The sequence below is a fragment of the Strix uralensis genome, chromosome 2 (assembly GCF_047716275.1).
Source record: "Strix uralensis isolate ZFMK-TIS-50842 chromosome 2, bStrUra1, whole genome shotgun sequence".
NCBI classification, from domain to species: domain Eukaryota; kingdom Metazoa; phylum Chordata; class Aves; order Strigiformes; family Strigidae; genus Strix; species Strix uralensis.
Window position 1 is genome coordinate 78,709,752 of NC_133973.1, and position 23,202 is coordinate 78,732,953.

General features: G+C 41.5%; 1 protein-coding gene across 7 annotated transcripts in view; it reads right to left on the minus strand.

Annotated features, from left to right (window-relative positions):
• FARP1 (FERM, ARH/RhoGEF and pleckstrin domain protein 1) overlaps positions 1-23,202 on the minus strand; it is a 210,864-nt gene that overhangs the window by 24,205 nt on the left and 163,457 nt on the right. For 5 of the 7 annotated variants that reach the window (XM_074859392.1, XM_074859395.1, XM_074859394.1 and 2 more), the window contains exons 13-16: positions 21,498-21,738; positions 7,427-7,617; positions 5,512-5,601; positions 3,180-3,313 (exon numbers count right to left, since the gene is read on the minus strand). In XM_074859392.1, coding sequence (XP_074715493.1) covers positions 3,180-3,313; positions 5,512-5,601; positions 7,427-7,617; positions 21,498-21,738 — 656 coding nt within the window. The remainder of the gene's footprint in view (positions 1-3,179; positions 3,314-5,511; positions 5,602-7,426; positions 7,618-21,497; positions 21,739-23,202) is intronic. The other 2 variants (XM_074859393.1, XM_074859391.1) reach the window with 1 other exon arrangement.

A 23,202-nucleotide genomic window follows, 5' to 3' on the forward strand; every position in this document is an offset into this window, starting at 1 on the left:
ATGCAGTACTAAAGAGAAAAATGGGTGAATCGTGTAAAGAAACAAATCAGACCTGCCAGAATCTATAACTGGGTCAAAAGGATACCAGCTGTTAAGATGTTCAGAAGCAAACAGCCTGCCTCTGACAGAAGATTCAAACAGTTCAGAAGCCTTCGAGGAAGCCAGAAATGCTTTTAATAATGAGCACAACCTGAGCTTCTTTGAGCCAAATACTAAAAGTCTATAGATGTTTTAACAAATTAAAAGCACAGAGCCACCTAACATTGTTACATGCGATCCTCTCCAGCCTTGCTCTCCTCACAGCTCTTTTGCAGAGCATTAGCTTCAACGCGGTCCTAAGAGACCAGGGAATGGCCTCCCATAAGAGCTTCCAACACGCAGCACAAAGGTTTGAAACAAACCTGAGACAAACACACTGCTGTCTAGGCAGAGCGAGCAGGCTGAACTGCACTTTAAGATGATAAAACCCAGCATCCTACTCACTAGGGGAACACAGATGACTGGTTGTGGTAGGCTCTTCCTCTCAGACAAAACACCGGGGGGCTTCCAGTAGCTTGCAGAAGTCCACAACCCTTTCATTCAACGGCCCTTTTTTTATAGGACACGCCACCCTCTGATGAATGCAGAGTATGCTCATGTCTCAAGACAAGCATCCCACCTTCCTCCCCCTTCCACCTGCCTGGAAATTTAAAAGAGCTAACATAAAAGAGTAAGATTTAAATGAGTTGGCTTGAATCCTGCCCACACCTGCCTGCAGCAGTGCCACCGGCTCAGTCAGGCCTGTGAGGAGCTACACAACTGATGCAGAGGCTGGGCACTGCTCTGCACTGCAGTGGTGAACGCAGCTGAAGCCTTCTGGCTGAAAACAGCCCGGGGCCAAAGACACAGGTACAGTCATGACAGTATGGACAATAAGCTAAGTGACCTTGATCATACGGCTGAAGAAGCTCCCTACCACATTGCCACCAGTTTCTTCTACATGCTGAGGGGCTGTTTATTTTTGTCACTCACTGTTTAATTAAATGTTAATCTCTATAGGATAGAGTTTATTGCTTGCAGCTTATCTCAGCATCTGTGGCATTATATAAAAACACCAACACCTCCAAAATAACACCTGCCAGCAAATCCGCCTCCCTTCCTAAGGCATGTATTCAGATCTTCCAGAACTTTAAAAACAAACACCGTCTACAACAGTGGAATTTTGTTAGGCAAACCCATGCTGTCGGTTGCAAACTGGATGCAGACCACGGGCAGGAATGTGACTGCTTTTCTGTCAAGTGAATCAGAGCAGACAACAGAGAATTCCCACTGGCTTTATGCTAACTGTAGAAGGACATGCAATAGCTGAGCTGACAAAGTCAGAATGAGGTGCCAGCTGGGACAAAGTTACCTCAGCAGAATATTTTTGAACAAATTTGGATTGCAAAGTAACTTCATAGCAGATCAGCACTTTACCATATCATAGGGTAACTGCAGTTTAAATATGATATTAGGAGCCTTAAACTGAGGTTTACTGCTTTGTGAAACTGTAGCCTTAGGACACAAGGCAAAGTTAGAAAACAAAAGGCTTACTCAGCTCTAAAAGAAGCTCTGGAATGGAGAAACAAAATAAAACCATGGAAAGTCTAAAAGCCTAAATATTCTTTCTTTTAACATATCTCCCCCCCATTTACCACAACGCCACCTTTCCACAGCGGACTGTTATTGCAGCATCATGCATTTTTTTAAAAACATCATACCTGAATAAGAGGTTGGCATCCAGCTGTAATGCCACCAAAAGGATATAGGGGGAATCTCTATTTCAACACACGCCCCAGAAATCAGTACCCAGCAAGCTCCCTAGATTAGACTGGTCTGATAGAGAGCAGAACTTGGCCCTTCACTAACTGTATACATTTTCCTTTTCTCATCATGCACCCTTAACCCCAACTACTGTTAATCCTACACCATGGTTGGAGAAACAATCACTATTTTATAACATTTGAAAGAGCCTTCTTGGAGTACCTGCAATAAATGCTCCTTATTGAAAAGCAATTAACACCAGTAAGAATCCTGACTGGATTAAAGCAGTAGCAGCCCAATGAAAAAAGGGAGATATAGGCAGAGTTGCCGTGCAGCACATGCCTTAGGAGTAACCTTATGTTAAACATCAACCACAAAGTCCTGGGTGAGGATGTCAGCTCTAAAGAGGCAGTATTACACTCCCCTCTTCCCAGAAAATACCCGTTAATTCTGGAACTGTGCAGGGTGGGTTTGGATAGCACTAGTCTGCAATGTGTTGTGCTCACATTCAGTGACCTTGCTCATCACATCACAAGAGCTAAACTCACACACTCTAAGACTGAGTTTTGTTTTTGTTTTGATTAATTAAAGAGGCATTAAACTGATTAGCACTCATCAGGTCTGCCTGCTCTGCTTTCACATGATTTTCCATTGTCATGTTTCTAACAGAGACAGAAAAGCTGGGCTCCCAGCACCAAAGATAAACTACCAAAAAATGCCTACACAGAGCAAGACAATCTAGTTCAGACAGGTCTAAATCAGAGCAAGGAGAGGGCTTCTGTGTGCTGCCTCTGCTCAGATATCAGTTGTCAAATGACCTAAGAGTCCTGCCAGGGAAAAATTACTCACTTCATACCTATTTCACAAAAATGCCATGTTTTACTGTCACTATTATGCTAAGGACAGATAATTTTTAACCCCAGTATTGTCTTCCAACACCCTGTCAATTTGTAGAGTGCGCTGTAGACCCTGAGAGTGTCAAAACTGCAGTGCTGCAGAATAGGAAGCTGGTCTCTGAAATCCCCCAGCCTACACCTATTTGACAGAAACAGGACTTGGTCCTTTGCTGCCCCCTCTTTATTACTGATAAGCCTTTGCTTGCAACATGTTTTTCAGAAAAGCTGCCATACAGAAACACTGACGTTTGGCAAGAGAAAGATCCATCCAGAATTACGATCTCATTTGCATACATCTGTACCTGAGTGAGATATCCGAACAACAGTTTGTCAAGTAAACACGAACAAAGCATGATTCAATATACCCAGTCTCTTAAAAATCAACATCTGTGACTTTCACAAATGAATCACTGCAGTAAATCACAAAGAGTTAGCAAAAAGAGAATGCAAAGATGCTAAACTGCATGAAATAACACAGCTAAATAACAAACATAATCTTACCACAGAGCAAGTCTCTGCTCAATTTCCTTGAGAAAACCAGTGTGAAATTTGTGCAAAGGTTCGAAGTTGGAGAAAATGAGATTTCTCAGTGTTTCGGGCATGCAATCCTCTTTACTCACTGCACTCTGAAACCACTACAAAGCAAAAAAAAAGCAAAATTATCAGGGGGTGGAATGCAGCAGGTATGATCATTTGCTGTCTTTATACACCTAACCCAGTAAGGACCTTATTTAGCTGGCACTAGGAATACAATCCAGGCTACTGTTGACACTCCTACATACTGAACTGGTGCTCTTATCAGCAGTCAAGCCCTGCACAGTTAAAAAAACCCTCCCTTCCCCTTTGCCATCACTGATCAAATCTTGAAAATTCTTCTCAAGCCCAAACTGGTTAGTCAATACAAACTGAATTTGCAAATGCTGTAGGTGCAAGGGAAAGCATATTGCAACACTTGCAAATGTTCCAGTAAAACAAAAAATATGCTCTGCATTTTCTTTTGCTGAGTTCTGTCTGAAATCCCTTTGACAGGATTCAGTGCAGTAAGCACTCAAGCCCGCGTTGCTGTGTGCAGATGGAGAACATCATGCACTTCGTAAAGTGAACAAGTAGAAGGACAGCACTTTGCATTTCTGAGACAAGACACTAGTAGAACAAAATAGAAGGCTCAGTGCCAAACACTGTTAAGACTGCAACAGGCTCCTGATCAGTTTTGCTCCATATTCTCTTTATTTCACCCTAATAGACCTATGGGTCACATAAAGCCATAGGACTAGGGGGCTTGCCAAGGTGGCACAGACTATTATCTTCAACATGATAATACTACTCACTCCTTGCTGCCCTGAAGGGTTCCAGCTATCTGTGGTTGGTTTCCAGCAATGCCTAGAAGGATGTTGGGACCATAGAAAGCTGTTACAACAGTCTTGATTGACACTGCATCAGCTGGAGCTGACCCAGACCTGGGATAAAGACAGATCCCTCCCAAGGCACCTTCTCCCCTGCTTTATCTCTGCACTGAGCACAGCTAAGGTTGAAGAACTGCACACCTACCAAGTCTCAAAATTCATGCATGACACTTGTTCCTTCTACCTTTTCCAATAACGCTGGCTACTTGTTCACTCTCCGTGGCCTCCTGGGCCAGTCACCTGTGGAGCACAGCTGATGGGCCTGATGATTAGCTTACAGCCTCTTGGTGGCACAGCAATTTCAAATTTGCCTACAAGAATAAAGGCCAAGGTGGGAAATGGGGTTTAGCTCTGAAGAGCTAAATCTTTGTTTCTGCAGCACTGGGTGAAATAGAAGATGAAAACAGCATATCTGCTGTTGAGACTGCAGCAATGACCACCATCCCACAGAACCTGGCCTCTTCCCTTGTTGGCCCGGCCTCCCAGAAAGCCAGGGTAGGTAGGCAGTGGAGCCACAGCTATCTTGCTGCCTGTAACAACCATGCTGCTCCAGCCTACACTGGCTATGTCTAAGCTGGCATCAGGTCAACTGCATCTGCCATGTGGGCTCCTGGAACAGACGAGAAGCTGGGGAGAAGGTGTCTCTCCTTGGTTCCCAGCTGGTACCAACAGATTCTTCCCCACAGCATGTCCTCCTTACCACAACACTCAATGCAGAAGATGGCAACGCACCTCAGCAGAGTTTCACACACACTGGGCAATTAAAGAGCTGGGAGGTCTGGAGCTGGCAGCCCTGCTGAAATACCATGAGGGATTTCGGATCCAGTGCCCTTTTACAGACAATTGTTATTTAAGGCCAAATCTTGCGCACGTTACTTTTGGAAGTTAAACAAGACTGTTGGTGTGTGTGCAAAGAAGCCTTGTATTTGCCTTGGTGATTTTAACAGTCACAATCTGATCAGATGCTACAGATTAATGACTTGTCTAACAGACAGTTTTACTTACTGAAAAATCAAACAATTCAAATAGGTACTCCACAATATTTCATATTAAATGGAGGGTGTTTGATCCAAGCGAAAACATTTATACGTCCCCCTAGGGAGCTACTTCAGTTTTAGGAGAAGTCATTGAAAAACCACAGGCTTTTTTAGTAATTGCAACCACAAAGTACGGGAGCAAGAAAAAAAATAACTGAACCGTGTCCCAAGTTCCTCAATCTGATACAGTTTTTGTAGTGTACGTTACTAACCACAGTACAAATCTCTACTTTCTGCTTTTTGTGTTCTTTCCTCCCTAGAACTCCCAGAGAATACCTACAGTGCAGAATATAAAAGTAGCATGGAACAGCTAAGATGTTAAATAGAGCAGATAGAATACTTCTGCTGACTAGAGCTTCACATGTTTCATGAGTAATGCTCACGTAAACATACCGATGTGATGACTTCAAGGTCCTTCAAGTATGTTCGTTCTGTGGTCGCTACTTCTTTAGCAATGAAGTAAGCTTTCTCAGTTGGGAATCTCTGCAAATTGCAAACACATTAGGTTTTCATCTGCTTTCCGTAGGAAAAAACTGCAGTCAACAATCACCAAGAGTTACAGACTAGTGACCCTTGACTGTTCCTAAGCCCTGAAAGGCCTGAAAACAATCCTTCCTTGCAAACACAAGAGAACAAGCACTTTCTATGTTCTAAGTTCTAAGACTTTTTTTTCTGCCAAGGTGATTTCTACAGCTTCGGGGTGATGATGTTCCTTTCAGCTTATTTCTCACATCTGGAGCAGGACACATTTTGAAGTTAACAAAGAAATCCTTTGTAGGCTAGATAACCATTTGAATCAAATTTGACAAATGTCAGATTTGGCAAAATGACAAAAATTCGTGTCTGATTATTTTAAGTTCCATCATCAGCGTTAAGAATCCACACTAAAAATACTCTCAAAAAAAAAATCAAGTCCGTAAGATTTTCCTAGTGTGGCTGGACAACCTAACAGAGGGAGAGGGGAAGGATGTTAGGGTATGCTACAGGTTTCAAATTTCAGGAAAAAAGCTCCCAAATCCTCCTGTGTTATCCAAGGGGCAAAAGTGGTTTTGACCTCTGAATTCTGAAGAACTAAAGGATCCCAATTAATCTTGCTCTGTGTTGCTCAGGAAGGAAAAAGGAAGAGCAAAACATCCAGAGATCTTTTGCTTCTATATTTCCTCCCTGTAGACCAATGATGCAGAGGATGCACTAGGAAGGGATGCAAGGGGAGACTGTGTGGGCATTTCCTAGTCAGTATACAACCCCATAGGAACCACCATCAGCTGGTATACGCAGGAGTCACCAGCTGCTGTAACTTGGACTGACACAGAGAATCCTGAGTCTATTGATTCTTGGCTTTTCTTCTCAAATTTCTGTCACATATCTTCTAACTATGCACAGTAGTAAAAGAGGTCTTCCTTACACATGCTTCCACTTTCCAGCAAAGCCATCTGAGTTCCTACCTTCTTCCTTCTGAGATGCTCTAAGCTCAAGAGAAAAAGCAGGCAACAGAAGGACAAGAGCAACTCCCCCTCACCCTGCAGCACAGGAGGGACGAGCCAGAGGCACCCAGAACACCCTGGCTCTGACAGAATCACTTCTGTCTTCAAAGAGCAGTTTTGGATGTGATGCTCCCTTACAGCTTTGCTGCAATGATGGGGCTGAGCCAAACACTCCCAGCTGAATGCCTCAGACTGTGGTTCAAAGAGAGCATTTTCTACTCCTACAACCAAATGCTCCCCATGGTGCTCCCAGCAGAGACAGACTGCAGAGCTTGGGTGGCACACTCCTGCACAGGCCCAACACTGTTCCTTTTCCTTCTGTCACCTGGAAATTTTCCCTTTGATAATACATTGGAGCTGACGGTTTTGTTACAGCAAACTACCAAACTCCACACCTTAAAAACAAGCTAGATTTATAGAAGACCCTGTCAAAACAAACTCTTAAGGTTGTAACCAATGGGTCTGGCCCAGATTTATCCCATATTAACCCTAGGACACAGAGGTACCTATCTGCTCTCTGCTGCTTAAAGAGGAGCTAGGGTGCCTAACTCCTTCATCTCTATTCAGGAGAACGAATCCAGGGCACTGAGCCCTTGGCTACAGCAGTTCTGAACTGCTCCAAGCTGTGTTTGGCCTCAGGAGCATAAGGATGCTCTTGGACACACAGTGACTGAGGACAGCAGATACCAAGTGACCGAACTCAAGTTATCTATGTGGATCTCTGATGAGGAAGCTGCAGGGGATCTAGATATTAGTCACTTTGACAAACAGCACTAGTTGCAACACAGCATGAAGAGAGCCAAGGCCAACTGCTGCTGCTTTACCTTTCTTTTGACCTCCTCCTCATCATCAGTCCTGATGCATGATGGGTCATTCAGCAAAGGGCTGATCAAGGGAGATGACTGCTTAGCATCAGGGCTCAGGTTTGGAGATAAAGACATATTTGCCACCGATGGTCCTCCTTGGGAATTGATGGAAAGCTCTGAAAGGTGAGGGCTGCCAGTCAGAGAACCTGCTAAAAAAAAATGGTAAAAGAGAAATCAGTTAGGACAGGCTCTCTCTAGAAAGTACCTGAAAGAGTTACAACCTTGAGTTGCAGCATGTGAAATTACACTACAAGAGACAGCCATCAGGGTCCTCAAACTAATCCAAATGGACTTGAAGCCAGAGCAACTGCATCCACTTGCATTAACCAAGGGACTGGAGTGTTCTTTTAGCTGATGAAACTGGCTGAAATTAGTGTCTCTGTAGGGAAGGGATCAAGGCGTGCATGACTGAGCTGCAGTATTTACTGCTAAATATCAAATTAATACCAAATTTTTCACCATTGTAATCCACTGTATGAAAGAAAATAAATACAATGAAGAAGTCACCCTAGGAGTGCCATTCTTTCTAGCAAACTAGAACTTCAAAGACTCAAATCAGTACTTCATAGGGAGCTACAGGACACAAGTTAGAACAAATTTATCTAGTGGAAGTCTAGAGAAGAAGAAACTATGACTTTCTACAGCAGTGTTGCTGCTAAGACCAGTCACATCTAACATGAAGGGAGAAAACTACTAGTTCCCCAATTTCTACACACAACACGAGTATGTATATTATACCTTGTAGGTCTTTCCATGCTCCTCTGATTGTTTGGGATGGAAATGCTAATATTACATTTACATAAGAAAAGCAATACTTTTAATGCACAAAGCATGACAACTTTAGATTATCACAGATATAGTCCGATTTAATTTTGGATTAAAAATATTAAAGAATTAGACAATTAATTACACTTCCATGGATTAATATATGCTACATTAAATATTACTCATAGCATTTTGTCTTCTGGGAGGCAGCCAGACTACTGACTGCACAAAGGAAAGAGTTTGCCAAAATGTCCAGTGTTCTCCCAGTTATCCCTTCTTTCAAACCTCTGAAAATCTAAACCTGTTGTAGAAGATGGATCTGTCATCTGAAAGAACATTTACAGTCTGTACCATTTGGGCATCATACATTAAAATCCAACCAAAAAAATGTGACAAGTTCTTGATTACCACAGCTAATACGCTGTCCAGGATTAAATGTAAAACACATACATTGCCATATATCATTAAGGTAAAATACATTTCACTATTGTGTTTATGTCCTCCCTAGATTATGATAGGTAAGTGCTCCTGTTGCTACCACACAGCTGGGATACTCCCGTAAACAGAGGCACCAATAAATATAATTAGGCCAGTGGTAAAACCTATTCATTTTCTGGAAGAACTCAATATTTATTGCTAGAACACGAATGTTTTCCAATTCCAAACCAGTTCATGTTTATATCTCATTCCTTTGAAAAGAGAAGGAAAAAACCAATACAGTTATCAGTTTACGTAATCATGACAGTTATGTAGCCTATTATAAATCAAATCCAAAGCAGTATTTGTCTGAAATAAAGGTCTGTATTATTACAGCTAGCAAGAAAGGATTTACCAACAGTTTCACACTAAATCAATGTTAAGTGAAATTTGAGAAAATGCCACAGCTTGTTACACAAATGTCAATTTTATTGACACTAGCACACAACTGTATACATTGTTTTCAAAAGAAATGGAATTCATCATTGAGAAATAGTGAAACAGATTAATAGCAAGTTTGTAAGGTTAAAAGTACTTAACTCTATGTTACAAAAGACATAAGAAAAGTGATATCACCTCGAAAGTGGAAACAAAGAAATTCTGGCACTATGCCTGTCATATGACAGCGAATAAATGATTTGCACCTCTGTGAGAAGTTCACAGGCATTATATTCTAGAAGTTAAATAGCACCTATCTGGATAGATAGATATATTGACATATCTACCTACCTATTTATAATCCTACATCTAACTTGTGATGTACCGGAATTTTTATCAGTACAACTCAAGTATTTCAAACTATAAAATATCAAATGAACAATTAATTAAAAGACTTCCTAACCTACACTTGGAAGACACGACTTGGGAAAAATATTCTGGAAAGTGTCACAAAAAAACATGCCTGGTGGCTCACAGCATTGAGTATACAGCCCACTGATTAAAGACTTGCACATCGATACATCACTGACATTCTCAAAAGTTATTCTGCAGCAAGTTGAAATGCTGCATCCTCCTTTATGATATCAACATGGACATGAGCAGTGACCAAATCCAACCACCACTACCTACAAGTCAAGGGCTCGGTTAGACCCCATTCGCTAATATGCTGAGTAAGTAAGAAATAAAACTAGGTATATGAAAGTGGCTATATTACAGAAGGGCCTCAAAATGCTGTTACATTAGCACATTCTGGGGCCTAATTATAACCAACACAGCCACAAAGATCAACACATTAGATGTTTTTCTGGTAAAGGCGGAAACAAACTCGTTCTCCTGTGAGAAAGTCAGTAAGTTATGAAGAAATGAAAATGGAAGGTCTTCTCTCCCCCATTGTCAATCAATCAGAACATGTATCATGCTGATGGGTCATGGCAATGCTGCAAAGTGACTTTCATGGAGGTGAGGAACAAATAACTTGTATTAACCAAATGGTCTTTCCTTAGCGTTTCATCTGACCTCCTGCCACAGAAGAGTATATTCACACAGGCTCTACTCATCAACTACAAACTCCAGAATATAAACAGAAGCAGAAGGGAGAGGACCAATCTTATTTACAGGGTACTGAAATTTCTCACATTTTACCCTACAGGTGTCATTGACTGACAGGCAATTATTAGCATGTCAGTTGCCAGATATCAGGTGGTACTGCACAATACATCAGACACCTAAAAGGTTTGCAGCTGGTAACATGGAATTGTCTTTGCTCATATTTCAAGTGATTTTTATTTAGATTCAGACCTGGGCCATCTTTCAAATATAATGGAGCCAGCTATATACACACAAACCAAGAGACAAGTACAAAAGGATGTTTATCTAAGGATTGCTTAAGCACATACTAAAATTATATCCTTGGTGGAGTGGGTAGGAATTAAGCATGCACTTCAATTCTTTTCTGAGCTTGTGTTTAAGAAGAGAAACAAACACTGTTTGATGACAGTGGCAAATAATGAGAATGCACTTTACCACGGTATGCCACGTTAGCCCATCAGTGCCAAAATACCTGGAGTGGTTCTTAGTTCCACTGAGCCAGTTTACTCTCCAGGCATTGGGGAGAGGTGCTGCAGTAGGGAAGGTGACAGAAAAAGTAAACCTTGATTGAAATCTAACTTGAAAAAAATCTACAAAATGCCAATGGCATTTTACATGGCCACAGGACATTAAACTATGGGTTATCATCCTAGCTTTACATGTGTCTCAAACCACTCCCCATCAACATACAAGTTCCATGTGCTAAGTAAAATGAACCCAGTGGCTAAAATCAAATACTTAACAGCTATACCTCTGTCAAAACACACATCACAGATGCTTGCTGCAATTTGGTGGTGGGAATGCAGGGGAGTGCTGGCAAGCGGTGGGTGCCCAGCCGGAGACGGGCAAGCTGGGCTCTGTACGTGGCTGGCAAGCTGCGATCCATCCCACCAGCAGTATCTGCTTTGCTCCAGGCTCCCGTCATGCCCAGATGTTAACCCACAGGGACTGGGGCTGAGGTTGGCACCTACGGAGCCTTGGGCTGGCTGAGCTACACCACTTTAAAATGCAGCTAGTACCAGGAAAAAACATTCAAATCAGTACTTTTCAACTGATGAAGTCTCTTCCAGAGGTCAATTCAAATCATAGACAAGCTGAACTGCCTGCTGCCTCCTTCTTTGCTGACTACATAGACAGCATAAGATAATCTGAAATCCTTGGTTAGAGACTTTAACTTAACATGGGAGGGCTTCCCTTTTTGTGAGGAAGACAAATGGGACTCAATGTATCCTGAAGACACTCCTCCTCTATTCCTTTTCTCCTGAAACTGTTGAATAACACACTCAGGCTATTTAGTGCGCTGCATATGCTTCAAAAGAAGCAGTTCCCATCCCTACACACTGTGTTTTAACAGCAAGGAAGAGTACAGCGGTGTTAAGATGCTCCTGGGTATGTTCCTCCTCTGGGAAGTACCAAGAAGTGAAAATGACTCAGTTATGGAAACTGAGAGGAAACATCAACCATTACTAAGGTCAACTGAACTTCTGCTGGAAATTCATGTACAGCTACAGTGGTCACTAACTCAGCTGTTAAGGGTTATATTGTTCTCAAGGTTTATAGGTTTATTATTAAAGATTAAAATGTGTTAAGAGCCAGAAAAGCACCTTTCTCAATACCTGAAACGTTGCAGGGCTTATTCTCTCTTAGGTAAGCTCCACAGCCTGCTCTGCAGTCAGGGGAAGCTTGTGACATCCAGATCATTGTTACTCTGCTTTCAGGGCAGATGAGTGTTCTCTAAACTCCAGTCTGGTAGATGAAACCCAAGCTGTTGCCCCTTTGTCCTTGGCAATACTGAGCATATCACTTATGAAGACTCTTATTGAAAGAAAGTATCTGGCAGAGCTGCTGCTGCTGTGGCCACAGAGTTAGGTCTTGCTTTATCTTCCACAGTCACAATGGTTGCATACCTCTAACCTCTACCTAAAAGTTTTGGTCAGAGAAAGATGCGTAGTACAAAAGGACATAGGGGATAGATAGCACCAGATGAAGTGGCCGGAGTTTTCATATGCACTTCACTAATGACTGAAGTACCTTAGACTGGAGAAGAGTTTAATAACGGTGTCCATCCCTTCTCTCCCTGGCTGTGAACCAGGCACAGCTGCACTGCTGAACTAACAGAGTTATGGGATGAAGATTCTGCTCTGCTCTCCCTCAATGTAAGAACAAAATCCCACCGACTTTCAGAAAAGCTTAAGAGGGACCAGTTCATCAAGCTGCACTTCTCTTCCTCATTAAACAAAACAAGCTGGAGTGCTGGATACAGCTTGTTAGAATTAAAGATCTTGAAAAGTAGTTATACATCAGCCATAAATTTATGTACAAACATCCCTAAACACAGTACCAAAGAATTTGAGGAGGAACAGGAAGGAGAAACAACTCAGGAAGAGATCCCATATCACACATAAGGAGTGGCAGTGAGTGGCAGGGGTTTGGGAGAATGGTGCACCTCCTCAATGAACCGATTTCCTCATATTTAGGACAAAGCATCAGCCAGCAAATGGACAGAACAATTAAACCAGTGACAGTTTTACAGCAAAATACCAGTTAGAATGAGTAAAAGCCTTCAGTACAGGTAAAACTAAAAATAATAGAAAAAAAAATTAATTCCATGCATACACAGTTAAATGGCTTGACATGCTTATAGTCTCATCAAGCTTGGTGTTGGTTTAGTAGCCAGCAACCTTTCCAGGTGGTAAAGGTCCATGCTTTATTGGTATACTGCAGTATTAGACAGCAGTGAGTGTGAAATCAGACAGTAACTGCTGTTGGCCTACATCAGGGCATACTCACATCTTAAGAACAAAGAGCAAACATTACAGCCTGGGAAGAATACAAGGTCACTGGGCATCAGTCCTTTGTCTAGCCTTGATCTTTCCAGACAGGAATAGAGCAACCTACAGAAGGATTCCCGGCTGTACTCAGCGTTAGGGTTGGTTTGCTTTTATTTGTTTGTCTTTAAATCAGCAAGACACAGTGCTACAACAGAATTGAAAACGTTCAGCCCCCATGTAGGCTTATACCACAGATACTGTCCATTTCAACAAGACATCTCCCCAAGACTGCAGTGATCCTGCTTACGAGCTATGGCAGACTAGCTTGATCATCGTTGGGTGCAGCCTTCATTAGGAAATGAAGGGCAATCCAATTGTGCTCAATGGAGCCCAAATGCCCTGGAAAACAGACCTTCTTCCCCCCTCCCTCCATTCTTCTGCTCCTCAACACAGTATGGTTTCTCAACTTGAGACTCACAACCTGGAGGGGGTTTTCTCCAATTCTGAGGTGAGGAGTGCTCTATGAGACAGGATCACTGTAATAAGAGGAACTAGGAACTCCCAATACAAATAGGTATTTCTGCAATAAAAGGACATTGAGACAGTGCTCCAAACAATGCAAGGAACAGAAGATACACCATGCTTTGAGGATAGACAGAACATTGAAAAGGCTTTTTCTCCCAGAGAGGTACATGCTGACAAAACAGTGCATACAATGAAACAAAAAAATGTTTCTCTTTAAACGGTATTAAACAAATGACAAAAATGAGAATGAAATCCCCAGTATTTTCAATTTAAAAAATTAATTTTGACTACTCAGATTTATTAAAAAAATCTATGCATGTGCACACACAATCAGGAAAGGGCTGGATAAGTGAAACACTGCCAGGCTCATGAACTTTTGTTAGTGGGTCCAGGTGAGTTTTTTAGCAGGAAAGGGAGAAAATACGGATTCAGCTAATCAAAGACTTCTAAGTGCCTCATGTAAAAGTAACAGGCATGAGCTCTAACATTCACTGAACTAAACAGAGAGATCTACCTCTGATTTTGCTGTAAACTATCAAAGGCAAAAACCTGTTTTCTTCTCAAAACAGGATTTGCAGCATTTTAAAGCAAGCATCTAATCTAATTTTAACAAGCTTGAAAGCTCTTGAATCAGAAAGCATTCATTCTCCTTCAACCTTCCACGTTCAGTCAGTGACAGCTGTATCATTACTGGCTTTTGAGATAATTTTTATCAGTAGAAACTGTGAATTTTTATGGTTCTCAGGGGCCAAAACTTTACAAAAAAATCATCAGTAAAAATTATACCTTAAAACTCCAATCATTCTAGAGCAAACTAAGTATCATCATGTCATACAAATTTATGATCCTAAGGTCTTTACCCCCTTTACTGTAGTAACACCACCATTACTTACACTCATACTTGTGAAAAACGTGCCTGTGAATACGCAGCTCAGCCAGACGCACAGGATTTCCAGATCTCATAACATTTCAAAGAAAGTGCTCACTGCTTTTAATAACAAACAACATGAACCAAGCTTATTCTACATGCTCTTTATACACCACAGAATTAGAACAGAAGACAAAATACTCTAAAGAACTGCTACATGTCACCCAAACTAGGCTTTTTATTCATTTGATGCCTTTGATTTTTAAGTAGAAGCTCTGTATTTTAAAGTATCAATGGCACCACGCAGCCTAACCATAGCTAGGAACGTAGAAGATGCCTTTGCTCATGATCCACATGTTACACAAGAATTATTTCCCTTATAAATAAGTAAATAAGATATGTGCCCTTGTCTAGGCATATTTCAGCAACTACAGAAATTACTGAAACAGAAGAGGAAAGATTTTATTCATTTTAAATTTCCTTCCTTTCTAGAACCTGACAGCATGGGCAAAAATTTCTCCTAATGTAGCTTGACTGAAACCAGAGTCTGCTGCTACCCACATTTGAGAAAAGTTACACATCAATTTTTGGGACCTCCTGATGTTAACACTGTGCATCAGTCACAATCAGAAACCCCAAAATCATCATCATCAAGCAGGAGACACCAACAAGCAGGTGGGTTTCTGACAAAAGTACTGTTCTCCTACCACTTGTGTCTGACAGCAGCTAACAAAAAAAAAAGCGTTACTGGAAGACTAAAAGGGACTTTGGCTTCCTTCACTTTATACATGCCTGAGCAGAGAACCTCTTTCCTTCACACTCGCTGCCCTTTCCAGCCAGTAACAACCATGCTGCTGAATGAGGTGGTTCTCCAGAGGTCCACGTCCATGTGCACAAAGGTAAGTGACACCCAACTCCTTCACACATGTGTGGAAGTCAGGAAAAACTTGGACCGTTAATTTGTTTTTCATCATTAGAAGTTAAATTGCAGCAATTAAAATTTCATTCTAAAGTCACCTCTGACAGCAGTCTAATGCCTCATTATAACAAATGACACTAGTTAAACAGACATGGTATTTGACAGAATTTATAGGTCAGACATCCTGTCTTCTGTTGAAGAACTGTGCCAGAAATAGCCACAATTCATGGTAATTGCATATAAATCATACTGATGAGATCTGAATCAATTTTTCAATATTCAAAATCAGATCTGCTTCATCAGTTCAACTGATTATCACAATTCTTGCTCTCTAAGTACCCTAAGAAACTACTGGGGCTTTAAACTCTCAGGAAAAAGAATGGAAAGCATGCTATGCCAAAGGAAACTGTAAATAAATAAGGCTAGACATTGTTAGTGTGCTTAAGATATTCCCTATTCTTCTCTTTTTTCTTGTCTTCCCAACCCTGGAGCCCCCCCAGAAGAAAATTCTACTTCATTATAGAGACTCTGCATGTGCATGCGCTTATCATGGGACAGAAGACGACATAATCTGAAACATCTCTGCTTCTTAGTGAAGAAAAGGAGGAGCTATAAACAGGTTTTAGATCTGTCTAACTCATTTTCCATTTGACTTTCTCTGGTCACCACCAAGTAATTGCATGTACAGATAGAGAGGCCAGATAGGAACTTTTGGCATGAATACTACTGCTTCAGAATGAATACCGCTGCTTCAACTAATAAAAGCTGCTTCACAAACATCTGTGCAAACAGAAACCAGCCCTACAAATAATCAAAGGGGAAAATACAGGTCCTGAAGCAGTCTGGTCTAATAATACTGGCCCTATTTAGTGAACTAATTCATAAACCATTGTTTTTTCACCCTTTGCTGGGTTCTAATTATTATGCTCGTCATTGCCAATGCTGCTCTGTCAAGGAAATTCTGTCTAATTTTGCATGCCCTTTAACCTTGAAGCAAACTGGTAGATAGATCTAATTTTTCAAATTATTAACATGCAACTCTCATTATGCTCATCTGTCTACTTTATAACTGATCTCAGCTCCACATAGCTCACATAATGTACATGCAAATACAGCAGACCTTTCAGTTACATGTTGACATTTTTCAGCTACAGAAATTTCTCTTCCAGTTTTTCTTTGATATATTTGTCTTTAGCGTGCACTACAACAGTTAATACGATGGTACCTTTCAGGCAGGCCTGTGAGCTATGGGTCACTTCAGACAATGGCAGCACTAGGCGCAAATCATCTTCAGATAACACCCCTCTCTGTCATGCACAAGGAGTATGTTTGATAGGGTATATGGTCTTAAACCAAAAATAGTGCAGTCTAGGCTATTCAGATATCAATTATTCAAAATTCCATCCCTGCAATATCCTACGCAGGTCCTGGCTGCTACATCAACTTGCCACTATCCACGCTTCCTTCATCTAGCCAATTTATTCTCAAATTTTATATCCCAGGTCACTGAGGAAAACTAGATTCCAGGAAAGACTGATATGAAAAAAATCTCCAGAAGATCCCCACAGAACATTCCAAGTTTGAGCTGCTGCTGAGCTGGAGAAAACTTAAACTTGTCGGACGTGACTTTTCTGCTGTCATTGTAGCAGATGACTGAATGTGGTCAAGTAGCTGGAATAGCAAAGAAAGAATCAGAGTGCCTTTTATCCATAGACTAACTACATCTGCACATATTTTGGGACAAATGCCTAAACTGCTTTTGCCACTAGTCTCCACATTCATCCAACTATGTGGACAGAGTTGGTTCAGCACAGTGATAAGCCATCTGGACAGTCCAACTAGAGGCTTCCTCCACATCCTCTGGAAAGAGAGGAGATGGGGGGCTCAGAACTACTCATTCAGAGTAGACGTAGCTGCTCAATCTTGCTGGGATTAGGCTCCCTCGTTTGCAGCAACTGCCTAAGGATATCTGGGCATTTACTGAGTATGGGATTTAAAATCTAATTACTGAGAATAAAAATTTAGAATGGTGAATCAAAAGTACCATCATCCACACTCCAAAATCTACTGGAATTGGTGGGAGAATCAAATCTTTTACTTAGTCTGTAACTACCTCTGTTAAGACTTGAGACACAGGTATGCTTAGCCCACTGCTGTTGACCAGTGTATGCAGATTAATCAACAACTGCAACAACTAACTTGAACTGAGAGGCTCTTCTTCCCATGTGTGCTTTGTGAACTAGAACAAGAATTCCCCCATCTCATCTCATCTGCAGTCTTGCCCCAAAGGTTTCTGTTCCTTCCTCTAAGGCCTTTCTGTATTTGTCCCACAGAAACAAACTCCCAGATGAATTCAAAGGGACCTGTTCCTATGTGAAAACATCAGTTTAAAACTGCTCTCTCACTTATCATTCTTGGCAAACACTCTTATGAACCACATGTCTGGTGAAGGAATCTGGCCCACAGACTGTTTTCAATTAAATGCTTGTCTACTGATATTGAACGGAACTTCAGTGGCATAAGAATGCTGCTAAAATGATTCATCCTAAATGAAATTATTTCCTATGTACTTTACAAACTTTATTTCTTCAAACTGGAAGAATTCCACATGTGTTAAAACAGCAACTACTTAAACATTTAAAATTGAAAAAATGCTAGATGACAGAAAATAGTTGGAGAAAAATCCTCATATTTAATTTTTGAGGATAACAGTCAAAAGGGAAAAGAAAAGCTGTTGAGATACATTATTAGCAACCAGGCTAAGTCCAGCTACCAGCACGTCAGTTTTTATAAAATTATAAATCCATTATCTTTGTAGGCATATGAGAGAAGAAATCAGGCCTGAAAACGTTATCTGAAAGAATGGAAAATAGTAAACACCACTTCTAAAATCCAAACAAGAGGAAATCTATTCACTTAAGTAGCAGAAACAACTGCAAATCCTTTTGTTGAAAATCCATTACTTGAACTCTAATCTTACTGGCTAACAAAGCAATTAATTAATCTGTCCAGATTGCTATTACTTTACTGTATAATATAACTACTGGTACTTTTGCTGCACAGGCAGCAAAAAAATGAAAAGAACACTCATGCACCCACTCTCCGTGCTCACGCTATCTGCTAACGCGGGCTTCAGCTACTTATATTTCATCTTAAATATTGAGAAGTTCAAGGCAATTATTTTACAGCTATTCTAAATCCAAAACACAAACCACCTTCTTTTAGAATAATATACAGGCAAGCTTTCCCCTAATTATCAATCTTGCTGTTTCTAAATTCATGCTTTAAACTACAGGAACAAACAAGAACATTCCCTGTCTCCAAATACCACTGTCTAAAGAGATGCTTTAAATCATTCCTGTTCAAAAATGAGGTACCTAATCTTTAAGAAAACCAACACACTAAAGGAGATGAGACTTAAACCTTATATTTACACAAAGATATATTTCACTGCAAAAAAGTAAAGTATATGACAAGACATGCCTAACTACTGTAGGTATCTTTTTAAATATCCTTCACTCAGATTAAACTCCGTTAAAGTGTGCATAGACCAAGGCATTAGAAAAATTAAAAAGACTTCTTATGTTATTATTTTCGTAAAAATGATTTTGAAAATTTTATATTGTCTAGATTTACAAAGTCCTGTAACTTGTTCATCGGTACTTATGTGGGTGGATTCATCACTGCTGCATGCATGTACTGCATGATACAGATCACTGCAGGTGATCTGCAGTCCAGTCAGTGCTGTTGTTCATCACTTAAAATTCTCAGATTTAGTTCCCTTCCCCCGCAAGAAAAATATATAAGAGTTAAAATTAAGGCCAGTGTTAAAGAGCACGTCTTGTTTCCCAGCTCTAATAACTGCAGGAGACTTTTCATCTGGATTTTCTTAATTAACTCAAGAGAAACTAGAATCAGATTTTATTAGGATACAGCCTTAATTCTCAATACTTTTAGCCTGTGAAAAGGAAGTTTACAAAGAATTAGTCTCTTTGTCCTTCTGCACATGTGCCAAAATCTCACTATTCTATGTACAGTATAGAAGACAATCAGCCTGGACCCCAGCTAGTCCCATCACTCACTCTGTCAGGGGATGAAAAATTTATGAGGTGGCACTATTGAAAAAATAGTCTATGACAGACTAATTGGATCCTGTACAGATAAAGACTTTTCATGATCAAAGCAAAAAATAAAATTAAACAGCCACCACCTCCAAACCCCCCAGCAAAAATCACCCACAACAGAACTTTGATGTCTCCATAGTAATTCCACTGAAAGAATAAGGGGAAAAAATCTCTTGCAATTAATCTTTATACCACACTGATAAAGGATAGAAAGGACTGCCCTGAAAGTCAAACTCATACCACTCTTCATTAGAGCTCTTTCAATCTAAGTTTCTTTTCCACTTGAATTATATCTTTCATCTGGTTCTCTCTCTTGCCCAAGGAAGAGTTTGGGGTTTCAAAATCTCCATCACCAAATCAGCCTGTTGAACCCACTGAAGAAAAAGCCAATACTGTCATTGTTCCTGTATACATGCTTAATTTCTATCCTCAGTTCATCAGTTAAGATTATAAAATGGGTTATGAAGATGAGTAGACCAAACACATTCTTGCTATGAAATGATTTTCCAGCATATTTCAAGATTTCAGCAAGTCTTGGTCTTGAATATCAAGCTGCCTGCATTTGGCCGTAAGTTTAAATTTTTTTCCCCTAACTCTGTTGAGGCACTCATAAGTTTCTCTCCTTATATGGGAGAGAAAAAAAATTGTAATAGACATACAAAAGAGCACAATGTACCTACTTAATTTCATTTTTGTTTGTTTTGTCAAAATAACTAGTCAAGTGTCAAAGAAGCTACAATACATGACTTCATACAAAGAATAAGTGAGTGCATAAAGTCTTACAAAGGTACCTAAATCAGTAATAATCTTCCTCTCCTCCTGCCTTTCAGAGGAGATGCATTACTGTTAAGCTTCACTGAGACTTATTATTGTATTTCTAGCATCCTTTCCCTCTGACTGGTCAGTGCAATGATAGTATTTGAAACAGCCCATGCGCTGAAATGATTACCAGCCACTCTTCATGAGCCCCAGAAGATGCAACCACTCTAATGAGCAATCACAGTATCCACTGGTCTCATATGCCCCGGTCCCTAGCAGCTGAAGACCTGCACACCATCTTCATCACTGAGGCCAACAGACACATCCTCCTCTACCTCCTCCTCAAGCTGAAGGCTTCCAAAGGAGTACTTATTTCTAGGCATGGGAGAGGAACTCAGCACTATGGGATTTCCAAACACCAGGGGGTGAGTGAAGGGGTTAATGATTTCCGAGTCGGAATCGCTAGATTCTGTCCCACTGCTGGTGGAGCCCTCCATCATCTGGATTGCAGCCATGTGGTCCATCACACCACTGGCATGCAGTGACTGTATGACTGGGCTCTGCTTTGGCTGTGCCCCAGCTGGCATACCATTGGCCATCATTTTGCCTTCTGGAGAAGACATCTTAGCCACCCCGCCTCCTTTACAATATCTCTCTGATCTATACTCCTGCCCAGGGGTTGAGGATATCTGGCTTAGGATAAATGGATCTGTAACTGATTTATTGCAGAGATTTGGGATTTTCTGTGCACGAGGCCGTTGAGAACCTGGAGAGTATCTGCAATATCCATGACAGCTACTGGCATGGCTGTCCTCCTCCCCAGTCCTCGCCCTGCAGTCATGCCCATTTTCTGAGACATAACCCTGAGAGCCAGTTCTACTCAGGCTCCTGTTAGGGCTTGACCCTTTGCTACTGGGAGGCAATGGAGTGGCCAGTGGACTACGACTTCCTGGCCCTCTAAACATTTCATCAACCAGTGAGCTGTGCCTTGGCATCCTGGGGCTTCCCCCAGTGTAGAAGGAGAGATTAGCTGGGTTATCATCAGGGTACTCTTCAGAGAGATACTGGGAAGACTTTAGAGAGGCTGAGGAATCCCTATACCTAGTTCTATTGCGATTTTCATCTCTGTAGTGAATACAGGCACCACTGGTCAAATCACCCTCATAATTGTCATTTGTTTGGGAATATGACCGGGTTATTTGTCCTCTGAGGAGATCATACTCGCTATCTACATCACTGCAGTCAATGAAAGGAATGGAGGTGCTGCTGCCATGAGCAGCCCTGGAAGCTGGACCTGTGCTTGGTTGCTGTGACTGAGGTCTGTTCTGCTGCATCCTGTCCTTAGCAGCCTCCTCTTCTTCCTCCACTGTTGACACCACTGCTCCATCCACCTTTCTGCCTTCCTTTGGGCTTTTCTTCAAGGAAGGGCTCTTGTGCTGTCCAGTGTCTTCTGTTGAAGCTTTCAATTCCTTTCCTTGCCGGCAGCTCTGCACTGCTGCAGCATCACTGTCATCTCCGCAGGCAAAGCTAGAGCTCTGGAAAGATAAAAGAGGGAAGGCAAGGGGGAGACAAGGGGGGAGGGAGGGGTGGGAGGGGAGAGGTTTGGGAGGGAAGGGAGCCAGAGGGAAAAGGCTACGTGTAATTATGCACCAGAATTTTGCACTGCATCTGCAGCAACGTATGAGTCTCTTGAAAGCAGAAGAGGTAACCTAAGCTTCAAAATGAATTAGAATTAAAAAAGAGGTCTCTGATCTTGAAGAACAGAAAAATACATATGCTAAGCAAGGGAAGAGAAGGCATACAGAATGTGGTGATATGTAAAAAGGGGTATTTGAGGTGTTTCCATGCCCTAAAGCAGCCATCAACTCTCTGAGAACATCAACCTGTTCACACTACTCTGAGAAGCTGGAGGAAAAGATAAACAAGTAAGACAAATTCTGCACAGCCTACTTATAGACTAAAAAAGCCATGTGTGGGCTTTTGAGCACCCCACATTTAATCCCTGGAGCACACCTGCCATGGGCTGGCTTTTCTGTACACATAAATATGTTGAATCTGCCCAGTAGCCATGCTCCATCTACCTGAGCTTGTCTTAGCAATATTAAAATGCTGAAAGATATTTGAAATGGCCTGCATTTATAACAGAATTCTCTGAAGTTCTGAGATTTTCAGAAATGAGAGAGCCTGTGAATATCAAAAGGAAGCAATGCAAGGAAGGTGAAGGTTTAAATACATTAACCTAGTAGCTTGCTCCTGCCATCTAAGCTTCACCTAACATAAGGTTATGGGATTAAAGATTCACCTCCACAAACACAGATGAGCACAGAGAAACACGGGTAGGTGGAGGAACCCCAATAACTTAGTCAGGAAAATGGAGCTCCCCGGCCTGGCTCCTCTGAGGGCTGTCCCAGGAGAGGCATCAGGCCCTCATCTGGGTGTTTCCAGGATGCCAGCAACAGGGGAGACCAGAACATGTGCATATTGGTTGGGTGGGTAGGTCAGTGTGTAATTGTCTGCATATGTTAAACTGGACTAGCTGATGAGTGGGATAAGAGAGTTGGGAGCCAAGTTCTGGAGCAGCCATAAGTCAGGCCAGACACTGGAAAGACCATGGGGCCTGGGGGTCAATTACTGGCAATGTCCTAAGTCTGTACCAGCTATTGGAGAGACACTTTTGCATGTGCATGAGGTAACTGGAAATCAGAGGATTCAAGTGTCAGTTACTGGATAGCCTGAGTGTCTAAGATGAATTCCTGGAGGAACCCATAGTGTGTGTGTGTGTGTGTGTGTGTGTACGTGCGCACGTGTGTCTGTAGAGCTGAGTACCAGCAATTGGAGTGGGGTTGTGAGCCCTGAGAGCTTGTACGTCCAGGTTCCAGCTGCTGGGAGACCTGGGGATCCAGGGGCTTGCTACTGGAGTGTCTAATACCAGTTGCCTGAGTGTCTAATACTAGTTGCAGGAGAGATCCACATTGTATATATGTATACATATTTTCCAT